Genomic DNA, 26,945 nt, shown 5'->3' on the forward strand with positions numbered 1-26,945 from the left:
GGGGTTGCGCGGGGTCGCGCGGAGCCGGTGGCGGCACCGCCTGGCCGCGGGGCGGCGCTACAGGCTCGCGCCCGCCCCGCCCCTTTCCGCGTGACACGGGCGGCGGCCGCGTTCCGCGCGCGCCCCGGCGGTGACGTCACGGGCGCGGAGACACCGCGATGGAGGAGCCGGTGAGATACCCGGCACCGGGCACCGGGCGGGAGGACAGGGATGGGGCGGCTGCCGGGGACCGGACAGGAGGGGATCGGGCGGCTGCCGGGGATGGGGCGGGACGGGGCGGCTGCCGGGGATGGGACAGGTCGGGGCGGCTGCTGGGGACGGGGCGGCTGCTGGGGACGGGATGGGACGGGACGGCTGCCGGGAATGGGATGGGACAGGTCGGGGCGGCTGCTGGGGATGGGGCGGCAGCCGGGAACGGGATGGGACGGGGCGGCTGCCGGGAATAGGATGGGACAGGTCAGGGGGGCTGCCGGTGGCTCGGGAGCAGTAGCTGTCGTGGCCGGGAAGGGCAGGGAGGCTGCTGGGGGGGGACACACGGCTGCTGGGGAGGCTGCTGCCGGAGGCGGAGCTGCGGGGGCTCGGAGGCCGTGGCTGGCGGGGCCGGGACGGAGAGAGGAGCAGAGCGGGGCGCGGGTGCCGCGGCCGTGCCCGGGCGCCGTTCAGGGGCAGACGCGGACGTCGGGGGTCCGGTTGGGCCCCATCCCACGGGCAGCCGGGGCCGCCGCCCGCCCCGCGCGTGTCCCGCCCGTGTCCCATCCCGTGCCCGTCGGCAGGTGACGGCGGCGCAGCTGCGGGAGCGCGGCAACGCGCTGTTCCAGGCGGGAGACCCCGCGGCTGCGCTGGCCGCCTACACGCGGGCGCTGAGCCTGTGCGACGCCGCGCCGGAGCGAGCCGTGCTGCACCGCAACCGCGCCGCCTGCCACCTGAAGCTGGTGAGAGCGGCGGGGCGCGTCCCCGTGGGAACCGGCCCGGCCGCCCCGGCCTGCCGGGGCCCGCTCGCCCCCGCCCCCTGCGCGCCCGCGCCCCGGGCAACGTCGGGCTGCGGGTGTTTGCTCACTCTTCCCTTTCGCCGCCCGCGCTGCCCTGCTGCCGGGTGGGCTGTCAGGCCGGGGCTGTGCTCGTGCTCCGGGGCTGCTCCCCTGCAGTCACAGTGTCTCTGGGGCCAGGGGGACTTTGGGGCTCGAGTGGACTGGGAGCCCATGAGAAACATCAGTGTCCCTAAGGCTGCTCGCAGACCGCAGCAGGGTTGTGTCCTGGGAGGGGTGGGATGCCCTGCTGGGGTGATTCACTGTCCTTGGTGCTGCTGCTCCCGTGCTCAGACCTCGCAGCTCGTTCCCCTTCCTCTCTGAAGCAGCGGGTGCTGCCTGTGCCTGCAGCAGGCTGGGCTGAGCGAGACCGGCATTCCCCTCTCCCGTCTCTCTCTGCAGGAGGACTATGCCAAGGCAGAGGCTGATGCATCTAAAGGTACCGCTGGGGGAGGCTGGCAGGGGTCTGGGCTGTGCGCTGCCCGTCTGGGCAGTCGGGAACCGGACAGGGGCTTCTGAGGCAGATCCCTGACCCATCCACAGCCATCGAGGCCGACGGGGGGGACGTGAAGGCGCTGTTCCGCCGCAGCCAGGCGCTGCAGAAGCTGGGACGCCTGGACCAGGCTGTGAGCGACCTGCAGCGCTGCCTCAGCCTGGAGCCCAAGAACAAGGCCTTCCAGGAGGCCCTGCGTGCCCTGGGGAGCAGCATGCATGAGAAGGTGGGCAGGGGGGCGGTGTGGGGGACTGCTGTGACCCCCCGTGAGCGTGGGGGGCCGAGGGAAGCCATGAGGGCTGAGCTGCAGCTTCTGTTCTGTTTCAGATGAAGACCATGTCCTGCACGGACTCGAAGGTAGAGCAGATGTTCCAGATCTTGCTGGATCCTGAGGAAAAGGACACAGACAAGAAGCAAAAGGTGTGAGCTCTGGGGAAGGGAGGGCAACACAGCTTGTCTGGAAGGTGAGGGCATGAGGCAGTGCTGGGTCAGCGCTGCTGGCCGAGGGGCCTCCTGGGCCTCCTGACAGCGGAACCTGGAGATGGGGAGGAAGGCAGGTGCCTGTGGCTGCTCAGTGGCTTCTGCTGGGGAGGTTCCCGGCACACAGTGGCTGTGTTCTGGTGGGCAGGTGACCCAGACGTGACCCTCTTCCCCTAGGCTGCCCAGAACCTGATAGTGCTGGCACGAGAGGAGGCTGGAGCTGAGAAGATCTTCCAGAGCGATGGCGTGCGGCTGCTGATGCAGCTGCTGGACACGGCCAAGGCCGACCTGATGCTGGCAGCCCTGCGCACGCTGGTGGGACTGTGCTCGGGGCACCGCTCCCGGGTAGGTGCCACCAGAGCCTGATGGGGCCTGGCCCAGGGGATGGGGATAGGGGGCTGCAAAGCGTGTCAGGCAGGGTTTGAGCTCACACCTGCCAGGCCTGGCGTTGTCAGAGCTGTTCTTGTGTCTGGGAACCGTCCCGGTGAGGTGTGGGGCAGTGCCTGGGCTTCCCTGGAGCCTCCAGCTGTGCTTGTCCTGCAGACCATGGCCATCCTGGCGGAGCTGGGGGCCCCTCGTCTCTCGGCGGTGCTGGGTGTGGAGCACGAGCAGGTTTCCCTGGCTGCCTGCAACCTTCTGCATGTGATGTTCGATTCCCTGAAGGAGGGGCTGCAGAAGGACTTCCGCGGCAAGGAGGACGCTGTGGTGCTGGGTGAGTGCCCGCAGGGCTGGGGGAAGTCCCTGAGCTGCAGTGGGTCCCTCATGGCTGGGGCTCTGCTCCGGGGCTAATGGGAGGCTGAGCTGAGAGGCCAGAGCCCCTGGTCCCAGCAGCATCTCCTGCCAGCCTTACCATGGCGGGGGTGAGGCACTGACTGCTGGCACCATCTTTTCTGGAAGATTCCTCCAAGGACCTGAAACTGCTGATCAAGCACCTCCTGGAGCTGCTGGCGCTGGAAGGGGCCTCTGCACATGGCCGTGACAATGCACTCAACCTGCTCATCAAGGTGGTGCCCAGGAAGTCACCGAAGGAGACCAACAACAGCATGAGCCTCTGGGTGATTGACCAGGGTGAGCGGAACGGCCCGCAGCGCCCGGCCAGGGCATCACACCCCTCTGCCCTGCGGTGCCACACGCCTCGCTTCTGCCTCTGTCCTCACTGGATGGTTCCTCCCTCCCAGGCCTGAAGAAGATCCTGGAGGTGGGCAGCACGGTGTGCGGTGCGGTGGGCAGCCTGCCCGTGACGGACAACAGCCGGATGAGCGCCTCGGTGCTGCTCAGCAAGCTGTACGATGACCTCAAATGCGATGCCGAGAGGGAAAACTTCCACCACCTGTGTGAGGACTATGTCAGGTGAGCATGGGGTACTCAGGGTCCCCCCTGCAGTCCTCAGACCTTTCTGCTGCCAGTGTTCAAAGCAGACGGTAGCTTCTCCAGAGATGGGCTGTGCAGGGCTTCGGGCTTCTCATGTCTGTCCTGGTGCTCTTCCCCCACAGGAGCTGGTTTGAGGGGCAGGAGCTGTCCGGGAAGCTGCGGGCCATCCAGACAGTGTCATGCCTGCTGCAGGGCCCCTCGGACGCCGGGAACCGGGTGCTGGAGCTGGAGGGGATGATGGAGGCCGTGCTGTCGCTCTGCGCCTCGTCCCGCGAGGCTCACCAGCTGGTGGCGGTGGAGGCGCTGATCCACGCGGCCGACAAGGCCAAACGCGCCTCCTTCATCACGGCCAACGGCGTGAGCCTGCTCAAGGACATCTACAAGCACAGCGAGAGGGACTCCATCCGCATCCGGGCGCTGGTGGTGAGCGGGATGGGCCTGCTGGGGGCTCTGGGGGGGCCTGTATCCCCTTGCCCTGACACTGCTTCTGGCTGCAGGGGCTCTGCAAGCTGGGCTCCGCAGGAGGCACCGACTTCAGCATGAAGCAGTTTGCCGAGGGCTCCACCATGAAGCTGGCCAAGCAGTGCCGCAAGTGAGTGCTGCGGGGCGCGGGGGGAGCGGGCAGGGTGCCCCCAGCCCGAGCTCACCCACCTCTGCCCAGGTGGCTGTGCAACGAGGCGATGGACACGGGCACGCGGCGCTGGGCGGCCGAGGGGCTGGCCTACCTCACCTTTGATGCAGATGTCAAGGAGGAGTTTGTGGAGGACAAGGCAGCCATGCAGGCCATGTTCCACCTGGCCAAGGTGTGTGCTGGGGAAATGTGCTGGAGGGATGTGTGGGGCTCGCACCATGGGGCTGGGGTGCGTGGAGGGGGTGGGCTGGAGCTCCCCGCGGTAGCTGCGACGGGCGCCTGTTGCCGCTGCAGTCCGAGGACAGGAGTGTGCTCTACGCCGTCGCCTCCACGCTGGTGAACTGCACCAACAGCTATGACCACGAGGAGCCGGACCCGCAGATGCTGGAGCTGGCCAAGTACGCCAAGCAGCACATCCCGGAGCAGCACCCCAAGGTCAGCGGGGCACGGCTGCGGCGGGGAGCGTGCGGGGGCAGAGCCTGCGGCCCCGCGAGGGCACAGGGCGTCCTCGGGGCTGAGGCTGGCAGCCCTGCCGGGGCTGGCACCGACCCTCCCTCTGGCACAGGACAAGCCTGAGTTTGTGAAGCGCCGGGTGCGGAAGCTGCTGGCAGCTGGCGTGGTGTCGGCCCTGGCCTCCATGGTGAAGAGCGAGAACCCGGCGCTCACCAGCTCCTGCCGGGAGCTGATCTCCAGGTGCGGGCGTGCGGGGGCTGGCACGGAGGCAGCTGCCAGCGTCCTGCTGGTAAACGTGCCTGGGGTGAACACAGGCTCCTGGGAGGAGGAAGGGGAGGTTGGTGAATCTGGCGTGGCCTGGGCCTGCTGCAGGTCTCGGGGTGCTCCAGCTGCTCCCACTATGTCCCCAGAGTGTTCCTGGCGCTGGTGGAGGAGGCAGAGGACCGGGGCGGCGTGGTGGCGCAGGGAGGAGGCAAGGTGAGGGCACAGGCCTGCGGTGGTGCTGTCCTGGGCCATGCCAGGGGCTCTGGGGACAGCTGGGGCTCTGGGCAGGGGTTGTGGTTTGGCACTGCCTCCCTTGCACTGCAGGCATGGGGACTCTGGGGCTGTGGTGAGCTGGCTGCTGTGTCTCTGCCTGTAGGCTCTCATCCCCCTGTCCCTGGAGGGCACTGAGGTGGGGCAGACCAAGGCAGCCCAGGCCCTGGCAAAGATCACCATCACCTCCAACCCTGAGATGGCGTTCCCAGGAGAGCGGGTGAGTGGCTTCTGCGGGGATGGCTCTGCCAGGCCTGGCCCCAGGGCTGTGCCAGGGGCTCGAGGGCAGCAGTACTGGGTACGGACGTGCCCCTCGTGTACCTGGGGCCTGTGTCTGCTCTGAGGAGGCGTTGGGCTGAGCAGCACCAGGAGCAGCTGCCCCAGCAGGAACTGTGCCAGTCCCTGTGTGTAGCATCTGGGGTGGGCTTCAGCTCCCCCTCACCCCTGGGACTAAAGGCCACATGGCAGCTGATCTGAGGTGATCTGTGCCACAGGAACTGCCAGCATGCACTTGCCCTTCCCTGAGGCACAGGAAAGGGCAAGGCCACTGGTGTTCCCCACAATGGCCCACTGGCCTCAGCCTGGCCGTGGGAACAGCTCTGCCTTGGGGCTAAGCCCAGGGCTCCTTGCACTTGCTGCTCTGCAGGGGCAGAGTCCTGCCCCTTGCTCAGCATCTGAGGCCTGTACTGCTGTGACCACAGATCTACGAGGTGGTCCGGCCCCTGGTGAGCCTCCTGCACCTTCAGCGCACGGGCCTGGAGAACTTCGAGGGGCTGATGGCGTTAACAAACCTGGCTGGCATCAGCGAGAGGCTGCGGTAGGGGCTGCGGGGCCAGAGCCGGGGCAGGGGCCAGAGCTGGGGCAGGGAGAGCTCACACACACTCCCCCTCAGGCAGAAGATCCTGAAGGAGAAGGCTGTGCCCATGATCGAGGGCTACATGTTTGAGGAGCACGAGCTGATCCGGCTGGCTGCCACCGAGTGCATGTGCAACATGGCCATGAGCAAGGAGGTGAGAGCTGGGCTGGGAGCTGTGCTGGGCTACCACCCCACGTGCTCCCCTTGCCCCAAACCTGCCCCCCTCCTCTCCTGCAGGTGCAGGAGCTGTTCCTGGCTGAGGGCAGCGACCGGCTGAAGCTGATGGTGCTGTACAGCGGGGAGGAGGATGAGAAGCTGCGCCGGGCAGCCTCAGGGACTCTGGCCATGCTGACAGCCCTGCACCCTGACATCTGCAAGCGCATCCCTCAGGTGGTGAGTGCCCAGAATGGGGAAAAGGGCCCTATGGGGCAGCATCCACTCTCCCACCTTCCCTCCTCTATAGTCCCAGAGCTCTGTGCTGGTGAGATTGGGCAACATCTCCTGGCCTCAGCCTGGCTCTGAGCTACAGCTCCTGGGGCGGGGGCGTGCTAGGGCCCCTCGGGGCAGTGCTGAGGGCAGCCCTCCTCCCGCTGCAGACAGTGCACTGGCTGGAGATCCTGCAGGCCCTGCTGCTGAGCCCCAGCACGGAGCTGCAGCACCGCGGGGCCGTGGTGGTGATGAACATGATGGCAGCGGAACGGGAGGTGGCGGAGCAGCTCATCGCCAGCGAGACGCTGGAGATCCTCTCCGTGCTCGCCAAGGAGAAGGACAAGCCCCGCGTGGCACAGGCAGCCCAGGAGAGCCTGGCCCAGGCCGTGGCTTACGGCCTCATCCAGCCCAGCCCGGGCCAGGAGTGAGAGGAGGCAGAGCCTGCCCGCACACGCTGCTCTGCTGCGGCTCCGCCGCCCGCGGGGCTCCACGCTGCTGCCGGGGGCTGCGGCTGCGCTCGACGGCCCCCGCCCGGGGCCCCGCGCCAGGGGACGACGGGGCTCTCCGCCGCCTCCGCCACCGTTTGCCTTACCCGGGGGGGCCGGCCCGGCGCCGGGGCCCCGCTGCGCCCGGTTGTGCGGCGGGCCCGCCCGGTGACACCGCACTAAAGCTGCTCTTGGACCACGGCTCCGCCTCTGTCCGTCGCTGCGCCGCCGCGGCCCCGGCCCCGCCCCGCCCCGCCGTCCCGCCCCGTCCCGCCCCGCCATGGCGGCCCCGCGCCGCGCCTGGCTCGTGTTCGGCTTCAGCCTGGAGGAAGCGGCGGGGGAGCCGAGCCCGGGCCCGGGCCCGCGGCGGCTGGAGCCGGGTCCCGGCAGCATCCGCCGCGTGTGGCCCGCCTGGAGCTACGTGGTCGTGGAGACCGGTGAGCGCCCGCGGCCCCCGTCCCGGCTCCGTGCCCGTCCGAGGAGCCGGTACCGGCTGCGGGGTCCCGAGCGGCTCCGCTCCCCTCGGGCTGCCCTATCTGCCCCGGTCCCCGCTGCCAGGCGTCCCCATCCCCGCTAGAGCCGGTCCCGCCGGCGTGTCCCGTTCCCTCGGGTACTCTCCCCTCCTCGTCGCTGCCGGTTCCCCCGGGCTGTCCCCGTCCCCTCCTCCTCCCAGTGCCCCCGCGAAGCTCCCCGGCGGTTTCGGTGCCCCCGGGGTGTCCTGTTCCGCACAGTGCCGAGCCGTCAGGGCTGTCCCCGTCCCCAAATCCTCCCAGCCCCGCGGGACCGGCTCCCCGGGCTTCCCCCGCCGCAGCGGTTCAGCGCTGACGGTGCCGCCGCGGCAGGAGCGGGGCTGGAGCTGCGGAGCGCGGGGCGGCGGCGGCGGCTTCGGGGCTGGTCCGAGGCGCTGCCCTCGGAGACGCATCTGGTGCTGCGGCGGGCGGCGGCGGCCGGGGCCTGGCGGCGGGAGGCGGCGGTGCGGGGGCCGCGGGGGCTGCGGGGGCCGCCCGCCTGGAGCCGCGCGCTGCCCCCGGGCCCGGCCCCGCCGCTGCCGCTGCTGCCCGACGGCTTCGCCACGCCGCGGCCACCCTTCTTCGGCGCTCTGCCCGCGGGGCTGCGGGCCCGGCGCCTGGCCCTGGGACACGAGCACGCCCTGGCGCTGGGCGCCGGCGGGGAGGTCTACGCCTGGGGCAGCGGCAGGTGAGCGGCCGCGGGAACGGGGGCTGCGTGTGCTGCGGGCTGCGCGGGAACGGGAGCTGCGTGTGCTGGGGCTGCGCGGGAACGGGGGCTGCGTGGGAACGGGAGCTGCGCGGGAACGGGAGCTGCGTGTGCTGCGGGCTGCGCGGGAACGGGAGCTGCGTGTGCTGGGGCTGCGCGGGAACGGGGGCTGCGCGGGAACGGGGGCTGCGCGGGAACGGGGGCTGCGCGGGAACGGGAGCTGCGTGTGCTGCGGGCTGCGCGGGAACGGGAGCTGCGTGTGCTGGGGCTGCGCGGGAACGGGGGCTGCGCGGGAACGGGGGCTGCGTGTGCTGGGGCTGCGCGGGAACGGGAGCTGCGTGTGCTGCGGGCTGCGCGGGAACGGGAGCTGCGTGTGCTGGGGCTGCGCGGGAACGGGGGCTGCGCGGGAACGGGGGCTGCGTGGGAACGGGAGCTGCGCGGGAACGGGGGCTGCGCGGGAACGGGAGCTGCGCGGGAACGGGAGCTGCGCGGGAACGGGAGCTGCGTGTGCTGGGGCTGCGCGGGAACGGGAGCTGCGCGGGAACGGGAGCTGCGCGGGAACGGGGGCTGCGTGTGGTGGGGCTGCGCGGGAACGGGAGCTGCGCGGGAACGGGGGCTGCGTGTGGTGGGGCTGCGCGGGAACGGGGGCTGCGCGGGAACGGGGGCTGCGTGGGAACGGGAGCTGCGCGGGAACGGGGGCTGCGTGTGGTGGGGCTGCGCGGGAACGGGAGCTGCGTGTGCTGGGTCTGCGCGGGAACGGGGGCTGCGCGGGAACGGGAGCTGCGTGTGCTGGGTCTGCGCAGGAGCAGGGGCTGCATGTGCTAGAGGCTCGGAGAGAGAAGGCTGGGGGTGGTCAAAGGGATGCTGGGGAGGATGTGGAGAGCACAGAGGGGATGCAGTGAGAGAATTTCAGAGGGGATGTGATCTCAGGGCTCGGTTAGCTTGCATGTGGAGGACAGGCTCACTTTAAGTCTCTGTGGTGTTGACTGATCAGTCAGCACAGAACAATAATAAAGGGATTACATGATCAGTAAACTAATTGACTGGTAAGCATACTTGCTTTTTGATCCAGTTATTATTCATTGTGTTGCATATAATTACTGAGCTACAATTAATGACAAGGCATTTTGGTTATTGTATTGGTACAACTGCCATTGAGCTACAGCCTTTCTGCAGTGCCTGAGGGGGGAATGGGACCTGAGGATGCTGGATGAGCATCCAGCAGGATGAGCAGCAGCCAGCAATGTGCCCTGTGGCCAAGAAGGCCAATGGCATCCTGGGGTGTATTGAAAGGGCTGCAGGCAGTAGGTGGAGAGAGGTTCTGCTCCCCCTCTACTCTGCCCTCGTGAGACCACATCTGGAATATTGTGTCCAGTTCTGGGCCCCTCAGTTCCAAAAGAACAGGGAGCTGCTGGAGAGAGTTCAGCACAGGGCCTTAGAGGTGATAGAGTGGATGAAAGACTGAGGGACCTGGGGCTCTGTAGCTTGAAGGAGACCTCATGAATGTTTACAAATCCATAAAGAGCGGGTGTGAGGAGGCTGGAGCCAGGTTGTTCTCAGTGATGGCCAATTATAGGACAAGGGACAATAGGTACAGGCTGGAACAGAAGAGATGTCAAAGAAACACAAGGAAGAATTTCTTCCCTGTTGAGGTGAGGGAGCACTAGAAGGGGCTGCCCACATGGGCTGTGGAGTCTCCTTCTCTGGAGACATTAAAACCCACTTGGATGGGTTCCTGTGTTACCTACTCTAGAGGGTCCTGCTCTGGCAGGGGGGTTGGACTGGATGAGCTTTCCAGGTCCCTTCCAACCCTTGAGATTCCGTGATTCTTAAGATTCTGTAAAGGTCTGTCCCTCCGTGCCTTCCCATGCTGCTTGGTGCTGGGGGAGTGGGGGCACAGCAAAGAGTGTGGGGGACCAGCACTGCCAAGGGCAGGGGAGCACCCCGAGGGACAGGGACATCCCCTGGAGGGGCACCCAGGGGGGCTTCCCTTGGCTTGGCTCTCCTACACCACGCTCAGGCCAATGGTGTGATAGGGAGGAGGGGGAGCAGAGCGATGGAGGGGCACTGGGCCATCCTCACACTTCTCCATCGGTCCAAGTTATGCAACTTGTACCTGAACCCAGCATTTCTCACAGCACCACTAAGCAGCCTCAGCCTGGTGTACCTGGGCTGATCTTGTTGCATTAAAAGGTAATTTGGCAGACAATACCTACCTTGTGTTCCAGCTCCTCCTCAGGTGTCAGAGGGACTGGGAGTGTCTGGGTTTAGACCCTGAGTGATGCCCAATTAGCACCATTAGCCCAGTGGCAATCACCCTCACCCGATTCGGGCTGTGCTGACGGTGCACTTGCTGCACGCTCAGCTCAGTCGCTCCATGGGCTCACACAGGGAGTGTGGGGGCACCCAGGCACAGGCCTGTATGCCCAGCTGAACGAGTGGTGCAGCTTATTGAGGCCACAGGTCATACAGGTGCTGATGGACCACTGGGAGTTGGTGCACTGTGCAAAAGCTCGTGGAGGTGATGGTTAATGCAGCACAAGATCAGAGAAGTGACTCCAGAGAGAGGCTTCTGAGTTTCCTGAGTGAGCACTTGGTATAATCCAGGTCTTACCCAAAGGCATCTCTGTGGAGGCCATGGACTGATCCCAGGAGTCAGAGGCAGTCAGTGATGGAGTTTTACAATGGTGTCTTCCCTAACGGCCTCCCTTATTCCAATTTTATAGTGTTTTTACCTTCAGGGTGGAGCTCGAGTGACTCTGGTCATACAGACCTTCCTTAGGATTGGTGTAAAATCATCTCACTTCACTTTTAAAGGTATAGGTTAATAGAAATGCAGAGGAGCAGAGCAGTGAGGGGTGGTGGCACCTTGGAGGCAGGTGGCTTTTGGGATGGAGGTATGTCCTGAGATTGTAATGAGATTATAATGAGCAAAGTTCAAAGGTCATCAGTTTGTAAAAAAAAAAGACAATCTCAGGGTACCAAACATGCAGCTTATCAGTTCCGTGGTACCATGCAGTTCCCTTCTCCTGCAGTAACTCTCAACCTGGCTGTGGAGTGTCCCGTCTGTCCCAGCCTTGGCACTGGGTGCCCAGGGAACTGCTGTGGGATGAATTTCTTGCACACAGCTGCACTGCTCCCTGGAACCCTTTTCCATCTTCTACTTTTCCTTAAAGTGTGAAAGATGCCAGATCTTTAATAGAACTTTAATTGCCAAATTATTTCCAGTGATTATTCCACCCCATGCCTGTAGTCACTGGAGCTCACGGCATGTGAACGGCATTGGGAATATCCCTCACACTCTCGTGGTGAGGACTGTGGAGTACAAGTACTCTATTGTGTGGGTTAAGTGTTTCATCCAAAGCCTGACATAAAGGGCAACTGGCAAAAGAAAACTCACTAGGGTGAGTATTAGTAAAACAACAACAGGGTGAAGCATTTTGTTGAAGTAGCAGCTGGCAACCATCCAGAGCATCCCACTATTTACAGTCTCTGTCTCAACACTTTCCTGCACCTGGTGTATTTTTTCCACACCATCATGGACAATAATTAGAGCTCTTTGTCCATTCTCCTGGGCTAGTTTCAACAGCCTCTTCAGGTCCTCATCTCGTAGTCATTTCTTCAGCAGTGTAAGATTCGTTTCACCAGAGCATGGATCAGCCTATGCTCAGCCTGTGCTATGGGCTTCTGCCTTGACTGAGCTGTTCACTTGCTTTTACTGCTTTTACTTGTGTACTTGCCTTTACTGAGCTGTTTTGTGGAAGGGCAGCTGGGAGGGGCTGCCCTTCCACACCCCTCAGCGTGTGGGTCCCCATCCTGCCACTATGTAGGCCAACAGACAATGAGATGATCGATGGGCTCCATGAGCACATGGAGCATTTCAGTGTAGTGCTGTTTGCTGCACCATGACATGGGCTCTTGTGTGTGGGCAGCTGGTGCTGGATTGCCCTGTGCCCCTGCTGCAGCCCCCACCACTGGGACGTGGCTCTGGAGCTTGTGGGGGGCGTTCCTGGAGGTCTGGGGCAGCAGCAGAGGACTGTGGGCTCACAGTGGGACAGGGAGATGCAGGGGCTGGAGGGCAGCGGGGCGCAGGAGCTGTCTGTCTCTGTGTCCCCACAGGCATGGGCAGCTCGGCCACGGGACGCTGGAGCCGGAGCAGCAGCCGCGGCTGGTGGAGGCGTTGGCCGGCGTGGCCATGCAGGCGCTGGCGGCCGGCGGCTGGCATTCGGCCAGCGTGAGCGGTGAGGGGCTGTGCCGGGGCGGGGGGTCGAGGCGGCAGCACACGGGCCGTGCCCCACACCCAGGGGGCCAGTGCAGGGTCCTGCTGTGTGTGGTGGGTGCTGGTGCCCTCGGGGAGCTCAGGTGGGTCAGGGCTGAGCTGTGCCCTGGACCCACCCCTGCTGCGCTTCTCCCGCACAGAGGCCGGAGACCTTTACGTGTGGGGCTGGAACGAGTCGGGGCAGCTGGCGCTGCCGTCCAAAGCGCTGGCGGAAGAGCGGGCAGGGGATGAGGCCGCGGGTGCAGGTGAGGGTGCTGCTGCCTGGGCCCCTGTGCAGCCACGGGCAGCCCGGCACAGCCCGGCTGCTGGCAGGAGCTGAGCCGTGTCTGCCCAGGGGACACCGAGCTGCGGCCGCGCCAGGAGCAGCCGGACGGTGAGGACGCCGCGTTCATCTCCATCCAGGCGCTGCCGGCGCTGCTGGATCTGCCGCAGGACCCGGAGGTCAGCAGCGTCAGCTGCGGGTCCCGGCACACGGCCGCTCTCACACGTGAGTGCCTGGCGGCACCTGGGCAGCCCCCGGGGCAGGGGCTGGTGGGCAGAGGCTGGGTAAAACAGGCAGCAGGTGACGGGCACTGTCCCTCTGCAGGAGGCGGTGAGCTCTACACCTGGGGCTGGGGTAAGTGGCGCCTGCGCTTCGGGACAACCAGCACCCCCAAACAGCTTTTGTTTTCTGCTCCCTTTCTGCTGGCTGCTGTTTCCTACAGCCTGAGTTCTTGCTCTCACATTTCCCCACTCCCCACAAAGGCCTGGGGAGCCCCCGGGCCCCGTCCTGACACAGCTGTGGTGTCTGCAGGTAAATATGGGCAGCTGGGCCACGGGGACACGGCCAGCTCTGACCAGCCCCGCCGTGTTGAGTACCTGGTGGCCGAGGGGCTGCGGGCAGAGGAGGTGGTGTGCGGGCCCTGGACCACCTACATCTGCGTGCTGGAGCCATGAGGGCCCTGAAGACCCCCACCATGGTTGCCTGGACTGAGACAGAGGTGAGCTCTGCTCTTGCCTAACTGCAGGACAGGCTCTGCCCTCAGCACTGGGGCAGGCAGCCCCTGGGCAGGACCTGGAGGGGTTCAGCGCCGGTGACCTCAACTCACACCCAGTGTGAGGCCGGTGCCTGATGGTTGAAGAACTAAGGGCAGGGACAAACATTACATTTGCTTTTCCATAACAGCTGTGGTGGTGCTTGGTGTGAGGACAAGAACAATGCCAGAGTCTAGCATTGCCCCCTGGATTAAAGCCCTGCCCACCCATCCTCCCCCCCCCGGCCCAGGGAGCCTCAGACCCCCCCCCAGAGACAACAAGAGCAGCAGCTGCATCCAGAGACATGTATTATTCCTACAAACAGTATATACAGAGGTACAGAGCAAGGGGCCAGAACCTGGAGAATAAATAACAGCAAGCAGTGGGGAAGTGTAGTGATAACAAGGTGCAGATCAATTGTAATTGGGCACAGAGCTTCATTAACCAACGTACAAAGGGGGGCCCAAGCCCTGCCTGGGACTGCCACAGTGCTGAAGCAGGGGGCTTGGCATCCTCATCCAGCACAGGGAGGGCAGCAGGCACTGCTGGACGGTGCAGAGCAGGTCTGAGAGGAGGAGAAGCTGTCCTCTGTGCCCGAGGCAGAGGGAGCAGGTTGGTCCTGCTTCATGTGGTCAGGCCCTCCCTGCCTGGGAAGAAGGGCACAGAGGAGAGCAGCTGCACAGCTCTCAGGGCTCCAGGTCAGGGTTGCTGGCAATGAAGGACCCTGTGGTTCCTCCACCCTCCCTCCAGCCTTGCAAAGAGGGTGGGAGAGGAGCCCAGTGCCCTGGGCCTGGCCCAGTGAGGGTGCTGAGCAGCCCCCACTAACACCCGCTGGCTGGGTGCTGAGAAAGCAAGACACTGATAAACAATTGCTACAGCCACAAAGAGGAAAAGGCCCGAGGTCTGACATAGTTCCCATCTGCCCCAGAGCAAGCTCAGGGGACAGAGTCCCTGCTGCTGAACACCAACCCCCACCAGCCCCGGGGGCTGCGGCAGGAGCCGCTGCGCTACCGTCACACGGCCACGTACACAAACCTTTAATCACAAACATTTGCAAGAATTCCCCAAATAAAAGAAAGATTTTAAAAGTGCCCCTCTCCCCCCCCAGCAGCAGGACAGACTCCCCACCCCAGAGCCCGTGGCTGGAAGCTGAGGGGGCAGTGCAGGCAGCCACTCACTCCGGGCCAGGCACGCAGCCAGTGGGCGCTGCTCAGCAGAAGGCCGTGGTGGTGGTGGAGTTGAGGATGCGGGAGCTGCTCTCACAGCGGGAAGCCTTTGAAAGTTCTCGCTGTGGAAACAAGAAGCAGGAGCTGGGATGAGGGGAGAGAGCTGTTTGTGGCAGGAGCTGCTGCAGGACATCAAGGAGGGGAGGGCCAGGCTGCTCTGCCTCTGCTGGGGTTCCCCACTCCCTCTTGCTTCAGAAGGGTCAGGAAAGTGTTAGTATGGAGTAGTTGAGAAAGAGCTCTGATCCCATCAGCTCCCAAGAAGCAGGAAGAGCTGGTGCCTAAAGAGCGCCATCCTGAAGCAGAGGAGCTGCCCCACACAAAGGGAGGGCAAGGAGGTGATAGGAGAGGCATGGAAACAGCCTCCATCACACTCCCCTGCCTGAGGCTGAAGCACTGCCCGGCTGCAGGGAAATGCTGGGCACAGCCCCAGGGACACACAGGCTTAAGCTGCCACAAGGAAGGGATGCCCATGGCTTTCTGGTGTGGGAAGATGTTAAAGCTTGGGCTCGGCCCATCATGATGGGAGGGCAGAGGCTACTGAGGGGCCTCCTGCCAGCCACAGGCAGCAAAGCTCCAGCCATCAGCAGAGAGCAGAGCTCCCCTTCTGCTCTGAATCCCCCCCCAAAGAGGTGGGGCAGGGGGCTGCTGTGGGCTCAGCCTGGGAGGTACAGCCGCATCCTGCACCAGAATGAGCCCACACAGCAGCAGGAAAGGGCTGTGAAAAGGCTTCTCCTTCCCTGGGAAGTGGGAGACCCTCCCTCCTCTCTCCCACCAAGCGGGTTAGGACAGCAGAGCACTGCTGCTGACAGCTGCCCAGGGCACCACGCTGCAGGCCCAGAACACACTGCAGCAAGGGCCTTGGACCTCGGGGCTGGAGGGACACTTTGCTCAAGCAGCTGGAGACAAACCCAGCTTGGGAGAATGGCTGTGTCACGGCAGCGGGACTGTGCCCAGGGCCCAGGACACGCATGGCTGTGCCCCCACCATCAGCGGTTCCCTGTGCTGCCCCTTCCCCATGGGGCTGCTCGGGGCCTCTGCCTGCCCTCCTGAGCCACCAAACCTCCATCCCGTGCTCTCCCAGCGGGCCAACAGCTCTGCTGCCTTAGGCAGGGGCAGGAGCTGTGTGTGGGGCCGTGGGGGCCCCGGGCTGCAGCCCCCTGAGGGGAGGGGTGTTAGAAGAGGTGAATTACCGCAAACTCAGAATAGGTGCTGGCAACAGAATTAACGCTGTGGTTACGCTGGGCAGGGGCTGTGGGGGTGCACCCACCGCTCAGGGTGGTTCCGTTCAGCTGAGAGATGTTCTCCTTGTTCCGCTCCTTGTGCCTGGGATGGGGGGGTCTCACAGCCGCGGAGCTGGGGGTCCGAGCCTGGCCCAGGGACAAGAGTCACACAGGGTGTGAGAAGCAGGCAGAGCCAGGGGGCTATGACAGCTTTGCTTCTGTAGCTCTGCAGAGCCACAGTAGCTTTGAGCTCCAGGAGCCTGCTGGGGTCTGGGGCCAAAGCCTGGGCACACAGCAGTTGCTTCTTGAGAGCCCCCCAAGCTGCAGGCTCAGCACAGGGGAATGCTCAAGATGATCAGGGCTGGGAGAAGATTTCCTACACCTACAACCCTCCCTCAAGTCCCAGAAATACTGGTCAGGATGGCAGCAGCTGAGGGCCCTGCAGGTGCTTTTCCACCCCAGGAGCTGGGCAGGGGAGGCAGCGAAGCACAGCATGAGGGCTGCTGCAGCTGTGTCCGCCCAAGCTCTGCCCTCTCCTCCCAGCCCACCCCACAGGTAGGGACTCCCTGGGAGGCTCCTGACCTTCCCTCCGGAAGGCGGCAGCCGAGCTGTTGGCGAGTGGTAGATGGTTCCCCCAAAACCTGAGCGAGCCGTGCTGTTGGGGGTGGCGCTGGAGAGGGTCGTGCCGTTGAGCTGAGGGCAAAAGCAGAGCATGTGTCAGACAAGAGCTGGCGGCTGCCCCACGCCAGCGAAACCCAGGTGGAAGTCCAGGCAGGGCTCAGCACCCCCCGGGCTGCTTGGCAGGGTTTTTACCTTCCTTATTTTGCCGGGCGTGTGGGGGCCGAGCACGCGGCGCTTGCTGGGTGTCCGCGGGGTGCTGCCGTACATCATCTCGGTCTCGATCTGGCGGCTCTTCTTCAGGTGCTGCGAGACATCTGCTCTTACCAACGCGAGCGGGGCAGGAGCCATTCCCCCCAATCCCAGGCTGGAGTCCATGGCAGCAGAGGCTGCTGCAGCCCAGGAGACAGTTCAGCTTCACACTCACCCGCTCCTGTTTCTCCTTCTCCTTCTCCAGGTGGTACAGCTGCCACTGCTCCCTCACATACTCCATGAATTGCTGCCCCTTCACCAGGAAAGCCCCCTTGTGCTCCTGCTCCCAGGCCTGGATCCTGCTCTCCAGCTCCTCCTGCAGCTGAGGACAGGGGGGCAGTGTAGAGGCTGCCCTCCTGAACACAGCACCTCTGCACCCAGAGATGCCTTGTGGGCTGCGCTTCTCAGTGCTACACAGACCTATCTAGGACTGCAGCTCCTTCTCCAGGGCTGAACCTACCTTGGAAAGAGTCTTCTGTAGCTTTCCTCGCTGCTTCTCTTCCTTCAGCAGATTCCCCCCACGGTTGGTGAAGCGACTGGGGTCAGTTGCTTTCCTCTAGCACAGAAGGGAGATCAGAGAAGAACCAAACACCACCCACTCTCACAGCCCAACACACCCCACAGGATACAGCCCTAGAGGGGCCATCCCCACTGCACAGCCCTATTGCAAACCACACCAGTGCTCTTGATCCAGCATCCCACCTCCTCGCCCACCCACAGCAGGTTCCTGCTGCCTTCCTGATCTTTCCCAGCAGCACTTTGCACAGGCAAGCAGGAGCATGTGCTGCCCAGTGACCCCACATTGAGCCAGGCAGAGCACAGTCCTGCCCAGACACTACCTCCAGCTCCAGGAACAGCTTCCAACTATCCTCCCATTTCTGGACAGCCTCAAACAGCTCTTTATGTGCTTCATAATAGCCCTTTATCTTCCCGACTTCCATATCGTGGAGCTCAAGCAAGGTCTCCGTATAGTCCTCTGAAGAGGGTACAATAAACAGCACGTTCAGGAGACAACCAGGAACCCCAGGGCTCTGTGAGCCCAGGGCAACCCTTCTTGGCAGCCAAGGAGCAGGAAGAGCCAGCACCCACCATCGTAATAAGGGCTGAAGACTTCCCTTTGCTCCTGACTGTAGAAGCATTTGTCCCAGTAGTCAGCCAGCTCTACTCGGATTGCCTGGACCACAGTTTTCATGTTCTGCAGCTTCATTTCCTCCAGATGGTCCACTTCCAGCTGCAGCTGCAAAGGAGATCAGAGCACAGACTCAGAGAAGGCAACAGAACAGGATTTGTCCTCTGTCTAAACTACTTTCTAACTCAAAGCCAGCACCGCTTCCAGCTCCTCAAGCCACAACAGCAGGCTCTGGGCTGCTCGCCCTGCACCTGACAGCTGGAAGCAGCTCCTCTGCTCCAAGCAAACGGGAGCAGGAACCCCAGAGCCGCCACTCTGCAGCCCTCCCCACCAAGAGCAGGAGATGGTCCTTACAGCTTTCCTGGTTTTGGCTCTGGAACCAGCGATGTGCACTGCAGAAGACTCTCTGTCCTCCACAGGAACCTGCAGCCTCTCCCACAGCGCAACGATCCTGGAGCGCAGCTCCGCACACGCAGCCTCGTTCAGGGCTCGTTGGGCCTCCAGCTGCGGGAGGGAGCACGGTCAGCACAGCCCCAAGGGCCCCCTTTGCTCAGCCCCCCGGCTCTCCCCGCTGCCAGGGTGCTTAACACACACAGCCTCACCACGAGCCCTGCCCAGCCCCTGCAACTCACCCGCTGCAGCAGGCTCTGGAGGGCTGCCATGTTGTCCTCAGACAAGCAGAAGGCTTCCTCATCCTCACACACCACGTCCTGCTCAAAGCTCACGTCTGGAGTGTGGTCCAGCTCCTCCATCAGCAGGATGATTTGCCGCCTGACGGTGACAAACTCCTCTCTCCTTCGCTCCTGGAGATGCGGAGAAGCATTATTGGCAGGCAAGTGCAGGCACTGCCCTGGCACGGCCGCAGCCCTGGTCCTCCCTGCTCACCTTCTCAATCGTCAGGGCTGCCACGTGGCGCCGGTACCGGTCCAGGTCATCCAGGCTGGGCACGGCCACACTGTCGATGGAGAAGGGATCTGCGCCAAGGATGTCACACAAGTCTCGGTCTTGTTCTTGCAGGGTTTTCAGCTCCTGCTTCCTGTCTTTTTTCTGCTTCAACATTGATTCCACGTGAGTGCGCAAGTTCTTTTCCATCTGGAGAATGCTGCATTTTTCCTCTACCTGGAAAAGCCCAGAAGTCAGTTCTCTTCTTCACAACCCATGCAGACCAAACTCTCATGTTTAGGCTCATGAAACAAAGACTGGGACACAGACCCTAGTTCTGAGCAAGGCATTCCCCTGAAGGCACAAACACAGCAGCAGCACATAAGATGAGGTGCTGCAACATTCCTGTCCTCCTCACAGTCACCCTCAGCACCCACCCTGCGAGTTGTCACAAAGCCTGCATCTGTCTCAAGCCTCTGGTAAAGGGGTTCTGAGCAGGTATTTGCCTTGTGAGCCCTGGCCTCGCTGATACTCCCGGGCAGGCACCAGGCAGCAGCAGAGGCCTGTTGCCAGCAGGATCCGGGAAGTGAAAAGCAACATCCTACCTCTAAGGGGTCCAGCTGGAGCTCGCTGCAGAGGGTGTCAAGCTCTTTCCGACACATCGCGATGCTCTTCAGGAGACGCTCCTTCAGACGCTCCTCCTCCGCAACCATCAGGTCCAGGAGGCTCTGCGGCACAGTCAGGGTGTGAGGGGGCCGGCCCGCAGGGATGGAGAGCGAGAAGGGGCGGTGCAGGGAGAGCGGGAACGGCGGCGGGGCCGCAGCTGGAGAACTGCGGCCGGGGGCTGCGGATGGGGCAGACAGCGTAGTGCCCACTGCAGGTGCCCGGCAGGGCCGAGACGGGCCTCGGACACACCCCCGGCGGCTCCCGCTACACTGGGCTGGCCCCGCACTCGCAGCCTGAGCCGAGGCTCCGGGCGAGCTGCGCGGTCCCGGGCCGGGGGGACTCTCGCTGCGGCTGCGGGCCCAGCGTCCATTGGGCGTGGAGCCCGGCAGCGGTACCCCGGGCGACCACCCCTCACCTTGATGTGCTTCTTGACCACCTCGGTGCGCTCCAGACGCTGCTCCTCGGGGATGCCGATCTCCTCCCAGATGTCCCGCAGGGCCACCATGGCGCGGTTCAGGCACGACACGGCCTCGGCCGCCAGCACCTCACTGAGGGCAGCGGCACCAACAGCCGTCAGCGGGGCTGCCGCCGGGCGGGGCTGGCGCATGAGCCCCGGCTGCCCACCGCCCGCCACCCCAGTGCCCGGCCCCGGATCCAGGCCCAGGCCCAGCCCCAGTCCCGGATGCAGCCCCCCGCCCGGCCCCCGGCCCCGGCTGCGGCCCCCGGCCCCGCACCTCCTCCTCATGGCGGCGGCTCCGCTCTGCGCCGCAGCCGCTCCGCCGATTCAAACTCTCCTCCGAGCGCGCGCTGATTGGGTGCCGCCTGGCCCCGCCCACAACCGCCGCTCTCGCGGCTGGCCCCGCCCCAAGCCGGACGCCAGCCAATAGCGGCGAGACGCCTCGCGGGTTTTTAACCAATCGGAAGCGAAACCGGCAACCGCCCGGCGCGCGACGGGTGTTTGGCAGCGGCCACGTGACAGCGCGCGGGAGCCCCCCCGAGACCCCGCGCCCCGCCAGCACGAGCAGCGGCCACATCCGCGCCAGGACACAGCTTTATTGGCGCGGGGGGGCGCCTGAGCCCCCCGCCCCGCCGCGGCTCAGGTCTTGGCCTCGATCATGGCCTCCATCATGCGGGCACTGTTGGTGATGGCCGTGGTCAGGAAGATGAACTTGCAGCCTGCGGGAGAGGCTCTGCCAGTGCAGCCCCGAGCCGCACGGCCCTGGACCACTGCTGGACTGGAGCCGTGATCCTGGACGGCAGCACTGCCCCCTGCCCGCCCCCTGCCCCGCAGCACCGCCCCCTGCCCCGCAGCTCCTACCTCTCTCCTTCCCCAGGAACCGCAGTGCAGCGATCTCGGAGAAGGTGCAGCCCCCCAGGAACACGGCCAGGATGACACGCTGTGACTCCCAGGAGGGGTTGTCCTCCACGGTGCTGTCTGTACAAGGCACAGACCTGTTGTACCCAGCAGCCCTAGGCCCCCCCTGCCCCAAGCCTGGCCCCGGCACTACCTGACACAGCAAACTCATTGCCGTTGAGCAGCCGCACCACCTCCTCCAGGCCCAGCCAGCCCCGGCGCTCCAGCACCTGAGGGACAGAGCAGGGCTCAGGCTGGGGCTGTGGGGCAGGGCTCAGGGGCAAGACCCTGGAGGCACCCACTAGCTGCAGAACACTGCCAGCCCTGGCCCCAGCCCCGGGCAGCAGGACCCCACCAGCCCCTGTGAGCAGGCTGGGCTTGGGGGGCCATGTGTGGGGCTCACCTGCTCGATGATCTTGCAGCTCAGGGGCACGTAGGCCCCGCTGAACACATAAGCCATGTCCCGAGGCATTTTCAGGTCGTACTCCCCATCCACCCTTGGGATCTGCAGGAACAGGCAGTGCTGGGGGTTGCAGGACCAGCCCACTCGGGGCTTCACTGACCCCCCAAAAGGGGCAGACCCTCAGAGCAAACCCCTGGCTGCAGCCCATCCCACGGCCCAGTGCCCAAACACGGTGTCTGGGAGGGCTGTGCATCATTGGAGCTCCCCCTCTGTCCTGGAGCAAGGCCAGAGAGCTGCACTCCCTGCACAGGGACAGGCAGCTGCATGCAGCTGGAGGGGAGCAGGAGTGTTTGTGGGGGCACGGTGAGCCCTGGCCCCTGCACCTAACCCTCTGCCAGGCCAGTGGGGCCAATGAGAGCAGCCCAGAAGTCCAGTGACCCCTGTCCTGTGCTGCCTGGGGTGGCAGGAGCAGCTCTGCCCTGTGCATTGTGTGTCTCTGGGGATGCTGAGCCTTGAGAGATGCGCATGGGCACAGACCAACTGGAGCTCCACTGGCAGCAGCAGGCAGCACGGCAGCCCCACAATGACGTACCAAACCCAGCTTCTTGCTTATGGCTCGAAAATTGCTCTTCCTTGCCAAAGAATTAAATGCATCTGTGATCTTTCCTGGGAAACAAGACAAGGAGAAACAGCTCAGAACCCATGGCCCTGGCTGTAGCAGCAGCTCTGGGGACACGCTGTGCCTGCATCATCTGCCACACGCTTCCATCTGCAGGGGCAGGACTGTGACCCAGAGCCCCCCACAGCCCAGGCTCCCAGGGCACTCGTGGGGCAGAGGGCTGGCCCTCACCTGCAGCACGATCTGTCACCAGCTTGCTGACTTTGCTCTCCATGGCAGTCAGGGTCTCTCCGGCCGACTGCTCAGTCAGCAGCCCGATGCGCTTGAGGTTGTGGAAGGTCAGCAAGTGCTCGGGCCCATAGCTCTGGGGAAGGGGCAGCTGGATCAGCCCCAGGTGCCAGCACGGGAAGGCAGCAGGGTGCAACCTCCTTGGGGAGGCACAGGCTGTGGAGACAGCCCGGCAGGCAAAGGGCAGGGGCAGGCAGAGCTCGGGGCTCGTGTGGAGCCCATGGCAAAGGGGCTGTCCTGCAGAGGCAGCTCGAGCAGCCCTGGGGAGCCCAGCACCTCACGGCAGCGGCAGCTACGAGGGGACGCCTGATGTGAACCCCAGAGCTCACCTGCAGGTACTGGGTTTTCAGGGAGCGGTAGTCCTTGGGGATGAGACCTGTGGGGAGCAGCAGGGTGAGCTCTGTGCCGCGTGTGGGGGCCCCAGTGCCGCCCTCCCTGCCCAGCAGAGCCCTCACCGCTCTCGGTGATGGACAGGAGGCACATCAGGCGCAGGCTCTCGATGGGGGACACCTGTGTGGGAGCAGGTGCTGAGCAGCGGGACAGGGCAGCTGCAGCAGCCCCTGCAGTCCCCCCAGCTCAGAGGGCTCCCCCTCACCTGCCGATCAATGTGCTCCTCAATGAAGCTGGTGCTCTCCCGGATGTCGAAGCCTTCCAGCAGAGCTGTGGTGGGGAAGGGACAGCTTCACTCATCCCAAGGCTCTCACCACACAACCAAGCTGCAGTCTGGGCTCAACTTCCCTCCCCGAGCCCCAGGGAAGGAGCAGGCTTGCGACACTGGGCCTACCCCACCATGCATTGGCCTTCTGAGATTGCAGCTTGACCCTTATTGAGGACCTTGTGAGCCACCCCAACAGAAATAGCCTGGAAGGACTGTGGCTGTACAGGGGGCACCAGGCGAGAGGCTGTGCAGGTCTGGGGCAAGTGGGTCACTGGGTGGAGAGTGGGGGTTGGGATGAAGGTAGCAACAGATATGGGACAGGGACCAGCACTCACAGTGTTCAGTCTTGATCATCTCCTGGAAGTCCTGCTTGGTTTTCTTTTTCATGATGGACTCACAGGCACCAATATCTGCACAGCCAAGAGAGACAGACACTTCAGACAGACACCTCACGACAGGCTCAGTGCATCACTCGATCCCCCAGCCCCACTGCAGACTCTTGCCCAGACTAACTGCCCACTGCTCCGCTCATCTGCCCTTCCACCCCCTGCTTTCCCTGCAAGCCCAGGCACCCACTGCAGCAGCCAAGGGCCTCTCCCTCCCTCCCCGCCATCCCAACCCCGGCTCCTACGCAGGCTCAGCAGGCGATGCTCCTGCTTTAGTCCCTTCAGTTCCTGGGAGACAAAGTTCTTCATCTGCTTGATGTCCATGCCGCGGCGCCGCTGCAGGAGGAGCATTGGGAGGTGAGTGTGCTGCGGGGGGCCGGTGCCGCGGGTGCCCCCTGTGCCAGGGCCACACTCACATCATACTGCGCCTGAAGGTTACGCGACTTCTGGCTCAGGAAGCCGAACACGCTGGAGAAGTGCTCGTTCCGTATCTGGCTGAAGACCTGCAGAGAGCACGGCAGCAGCTGGCACCAGGGCTCAGGCAGCCACAGCCCCTGGCACCGCAGCACTGATGCTTCCTGAGGAGCAGCCAGAGCAGGGGGTATCCCCAAAACACCACTGTCTGGCACAACACACCCCTGCACATGGGGACTCTGCCAGGCCCAGCTGCACCTGCAGACCACGCTTCTCCATGTCTGTACTGTGACCCATCCTAACCTGTGCTCCCAGTGCTGCCTGGGCACAGGGCAGAGGACATCACCTCCCCCAGGCACCTAAGCACAACTCACTTTGTCCTGGGCGTTGAGCAGCACCTTAATACTCTTGTCAGAGGAGGTGACGTCTGGCCCAAAATCCACGCTCCCTGCAGGGAAGGATGAAGAACTGCCTTGCCCCAGCCCTCATGATATCTCCACGTGTCAGCCCTGCTGCAAAGGGCAGCAGAGATGGGGGTGCCCATCCAGCCACTCGGTCAGATCGAGGGCCAGCCTCATGGACAGCCTCAGCAGCACCCAACGCTGGGGCCATCCCTGTCGGGAACAGCCCGAGCTGCAGCACACACAGCCTAGGGCCGGCAATGCTGGCCACCAACCCCAGAGCCCCGTGTCACCCCGTCGCCTTCCCAAGGGACCTACCGCACTTGATGCGGAAGGTGTCGTCCACCAGCCCCTCGTACACCACCTGGGAGCACAGCGCCGTCACATAGTCTGTGTCTGCAACAAGAGACAGTGCCCAAGCTGCTCCCCAGGCTGCTCCCCGCTCCCCTGCCCCCTTGGTGGGCTGCCAGCCCAGCCTGCTCCTCCTCAGGCAGCCCCAGCCTCGCCTGCTGTGCCCCTGCTCCTGCCTACCTCGGTCCATGAAGAAGAGGTTGCCAATCTCAGGCTTCCTGCCCTGGCTCTCACCTTCGCTCTCCTCCTCCAGATCCCGCCACAGTTCGTAGCTCATCTGTGAAGGCAGAGCGTGGCAGAGCCTGGGATTAGCCACAGCCTCCCCCTGCACCAGCCCCTTGCGACACAGGCCAAGGAGCCTGCAGAGACCACCGGCTGCAGCAGACCCAGTGCTTCCCCCTCGGGGCAGGGGCTGCCTGTGACACCCCACGAGCAGCGGCTCCTCTGCCCAACCCCAGCACGGGCAGCGCTGGCTGGCAGAGGCCCCACAGCAGGGACCCCCCACACCGAGCCCCCACAGCTACAGTGCTGGTGAGGCCTGGCTCCCAGTGAGCTGCACCCCTCAGACAAGCTCCCCCAGCACCGGCTGAGCCCGGCACCGGCGCCATACCTTGGCACACCTGCCGATGCCATAGGCCCTGCCAAAAGGCCCATACAGGGAGTTCAGTAACTGCAGAGCTCGAGCAACAGGGTTGATCCATCGGTGATCTCCCTCCTGCAGGGACAGCGGGACGCTGGGAGTGAGGCTGTGCAGGCTGGGGAAGGCTGGTGTGCCAGGGACACCAACAGACACGGACACAGCTGCCCTGGGCTTGGGGCTTCAGGAGGAACATGCACAGGAACGTGATGGAATACCCCAAAGCTGCTCAGGAGGGAGTAGAGAGGCCAGAACAGAGGGGCTGCGTGCAGAGGAGGGGAAGGAAGCACAGCCCCCTCAGCACAGCCAACCCCAGCAAAAGCCACCCCAGGACAGCAGATAAGAGACTGCAAGGGATGGAGAAGGATGTCTCGCATCAGCCCTTCTGTCCCCAGCCCGACAGCCTCCAGGGAAAAGGCTGACAGCCCCCGGGGCAGCGTCCCACTGACCAAGAAGTAGTCACGGAAGAACTCAGGCAGCTCCATGCTGATGATGTCCTCGTCCAGAGGGAGCAGGTAGAAGGACCATTCGTCACAGGTGACATCTGAGTGTAGGACAGGGAAAGGCTAGTTACCCACAGAAACAGCCCCACAAACAGGGGTGTGGGGAGAGGGGAGCTGAGATCCTCCTGCAGGCATCTGTGGCCAGAGCCCCTCTCCTCTGGAAGAGGTTGGAGAGGTGCAGATGCTGTGGTGTGCACATGCCTGTGGGCAGGCACAGGCTCAGGGATCCCAGTACTGGGATGCAATGGTGTTCAGAGCTACAGAAGCCCTTGGGGAGGGGATGGAGCAGCCACCACACCCCCACTCACCACCAAAGACGCCCTCTTCCTCCAGCACCATCTCACAAGCATAAAACTGGAAGAGAAGGAGAAACCCTCAGGGCCTAGCCAGGCTCTGAGCGTGTTGAAGAGATGTGGTGATGAAGGAGACTAGCTCATTCTCAGGCACTGAAACGTTTGGGTTTAATAAGTTATTTCTGGGTTAGAAACAAAGAATTTTTGGTATCTGCAGAAGGAGTGGAAGGCAGAAAGGCTGGGCAGACAAGGAGCGAGCCACAACCAGCAGCAGAGCGAGGTCAGACTGACCTTTTGGGGGCTGAAGATAATCTTGTACTTCCTGCTCCTCCCTGACATCTTGTCAGCATTGACAATATCTGTGGATAAGAGAGTGCAGCAACTCTGCTTGAACTGGCACAGCTGCACTCCTCCGATGATGTGCAGCATCCCACATTCCACAGGACCCGAATCGCCCAGGCAGAGGAAAGCCCCAGGCTGTCTGTACAGCTGCAGCCTTTGCTGAAAGCCCATCCTGTGCCCCAGCACACACAGTGCAGGCAGTGCCCCATCAGGCAGCTGCAGGCGGAGCCACGGGCCACTCACTCACCAGCGATGTACCTCATCGTCCTGATCCGCGGCCGGACGAGGAAGCAGAACCTGCCACCACAGAGTGAGAGGGCAGTGAGGCCCCTTGTGCCGCCTGCTCCGGGGTCCCTCCCGGTCCGGCGGCTGCAGCGGGGCCGCGGCTGGGACTCACTGGTCGCTGGTGCTGGGCGCTGGCCGCGTCTCCACCTTGTACAGCTTGTCCACCTCATGTTGCTGCAGGGAGAGGCGGCGGCGCATGTGGGCTGAGCAGGCGGCGGGCAGCGCCCGCCCGCCCCGGGCCCCGCCGTACCTTCAGGATGGAGACGTTGGCGATGCGGTCCAGGGGGCTCATCAGGTCGGCCTCGATGAACAGGTCCTTCTTGCCAGGGAGCTGAGGGCAGGCGCGGCGTGGGGCCGGCGACCCTCCGGCTGCCCGCGCGTCCGACACGGACTGCCCCGGGGGCTGGGCGCCGACCCCGCCGGCACTGGACCCCTCCCGAGCCCGTCCCGCGCCCAGGGCCGCCCCCTCCCAGCCCCCGCGTCCGGCGCCGGATCCCTCCGGGACCCAGGACCGCCACCGCCCCATCCCCCGCCGGCGCCCTCCTCCCGGCGCCGAGCCCGATCCCCGCTCCCAGCACGGCCGCCCGGCCCGGACCTGCTCCAGCAGATAGATGAGCTGGTCCCGCGCCAGTCGCTTCAGGATGCCGAAGTCGGGCGGCTCGGGCACGTCGCGGCGGCCGGCGGCGGCCATAGCGCGGTGGCGGGAGCGCCGCGGAGCCCGGGACGCCCGGACGCGGCCGCGGCCCCGCCGGA

General features: G+C 64.3%; 4 protein-coding genes across 9 annotated transcripts; 2 read left to right on the forward strand and 2 right to left on the reverse strand.

Annotated features, from left to right (window-relative positions):
• The first annotated feature begins 34 nt into the window (after positions 1-34).
• Positions 35-6,958, forward strand: UNC45A (unc-45 myosin chaperone A). The gene is made up of 20 exons (XM_061999566.1): positions 35-170; positions 774-932; positions 1,428-1,464; positions 1,569-1,744; positions 1,846-1,938; positions 2,176-2,343; positions 2,542-2,710; positions 2,896-3,066; positions 3,177-3,348; positions 3,492-3,792; positions 3,867-3,961; positions 4,031-4,172; positions 4,295-4,435; positions 4,566-4,693; positions 4,864-4,930; positions 5,094-5,207; positions 5,689-5,804; positions 5,880-5,997; positions 6,081-6,236; positions 6,440-6,958. Exons 1-20 carry the CDS (start codon positions 159-161, stop codon positions 6,698-6,700), a joined length of 2,796 nt encoding a protein of 931 aa, XP_061855550.1. The 5' UTR covers positions 35-158; the 3' UTR covers positions 6,701-6,958.
• A 70-nt stretch (positions 6,959-7,028) lies between these two features.
• On the forward strand, positions 7,029-21,805 carry RCCD1 (RCC1 domain containing 1). Its single transcript, XM_061999577.1, has 8 exons — positions 7,029-7,194; positions 7,600-7,954; positions 12,092-12,213; positions 12,392-12,522; positions 12,615-12,738; positions 12,838-12,867; positions 13,045-13,231; positions 16,787-21,805. Exons 1-7 carry the CDS (start codon positions 7,038-7,040, stop codon positions 13,185-13,187), a joined length of 1,062 nt encoding a protein of 353 aa, XP_061855561.1. The 5' UTR covers positions 7,029-7,037; the 3' UTR covers positions 13,188-13,231; positions 16,787-21,805.
• Positions 13,561-20,175, reverse strand: PRC1 (protein regulator of cytokinesis 1). Of its 4 annotated transcripts, none has more exons than XM_061999568.1 (14): positions 19,993-20,175; positions 19,674-19,806; positions 19,198-19,320; positions 18,596-18,829; positions 18,343-18,513; positions 18,065-18,214; positions 17,671-17,818; positions 17,421-17,557; positions 17,042-17,137; positions 16,757-16,903; positions 16,525-16,635; positions 16,294-16,404; positions 15,682-15,858; positions 13,561-14,553 (listed from the first exon to the last, which is right to left on the reverse strand). In XM_061999568.1, exons 1-14 carry the CDS (start codon positions 20,001-20,003, stop codon positions 14,476-14,478), a joined length of 1,827 nt encoding a protein of 608 aa, XP_061855552.1. In that variant the 5' UTR covers positions 20,004-20,175; the 3' UTR covers positions 13,561-14,475. The 4 variants fall into 4 exon arrangements, with proteins under 4 accessions (XP_061855552.1, XP_061855551.1, XP_061855554.1 ...); XM_061999570.1 differs by having other exon boundaries at positions 14,433-14,553; positions 15,759-15,858; XM_061999567.1 differs by lacking the exon at positions 19,993-20,175 and having other exon boundaries at positions 19,674-19,888.
• VPS33B (VPS33B late endosome and lysosome associated) lies at positions 20,292-26,933 on the reverse strand. Of its 3 annotated transcripts, none has more exons than XM_061999572.1 (23): positions 26,788-26,933; positions 26,443-26,523; positions 26,305-26,366; positions 26,155-26,204; positions 25,857-25,924; positions 25,581-25,626; positions 25,219-25,313; positions 24,743-24,847; positions 24,367-24,409; positions 24,100-24,177; positions 23,755-23,828; positions 23,383-23,469; positions 23,212-23,302; positions 22,916-22,990; positions 22,518-22,582; positions 22,378-22,432; positions 22,252-22,298; positions 21,866-21,998; positions 21,608-21,681; positions 21,016-21,117; positions 20,767-20,842; positions 20,577-20,693; positions 20,292-20,434 (listed from the first exon to the last, which is right to left on the reverse strand). In XM_061999572.1, exons 1-23 carry the CDS (start codon positions 26,881-26,883, stop codon positions 20,355-20,357), a joined length of 1,800 nt encoding a protein of 599 aa, XP_061855556.1. In that variant the 5' UTR covers positions 26,884-26,933; the 3' UTR covers positions 20,292-20,354. The 3 variants fall into 3 exon arrangements, with proteins under 3 accessions (XP_061855556.1, XP_061855555.1, XP_061855557.1); XM_061999571.1 differs by having other exon boundaries at positions 24,313-24,409; XM_061999573.1 differs by lacking the exons at positions 26,443-26,523; positions 26,788-26,933 and having other exon boundaries at positions 24,313-24,409; positions 26,166-26,204; positions 26,305-26,343.
• Between the last annotated feature and the right edge of the window lie 12 nt (positions 26,934-26,945).

The sequence above is a fragment of the Colius striatus genome, chromosome 7, assembly GCF_028858725.1.
Source record: "Colius striatus isolate bColStr4 chromosome 7, bColStr4.1.hap1, whole genome shotgun sequence".
Classification (NCBI taxonomy): Eukaryota; Metazoa; Chordata; class Aves; order Coliiformes; family Coliidae; genus Colius; species Colius striatus.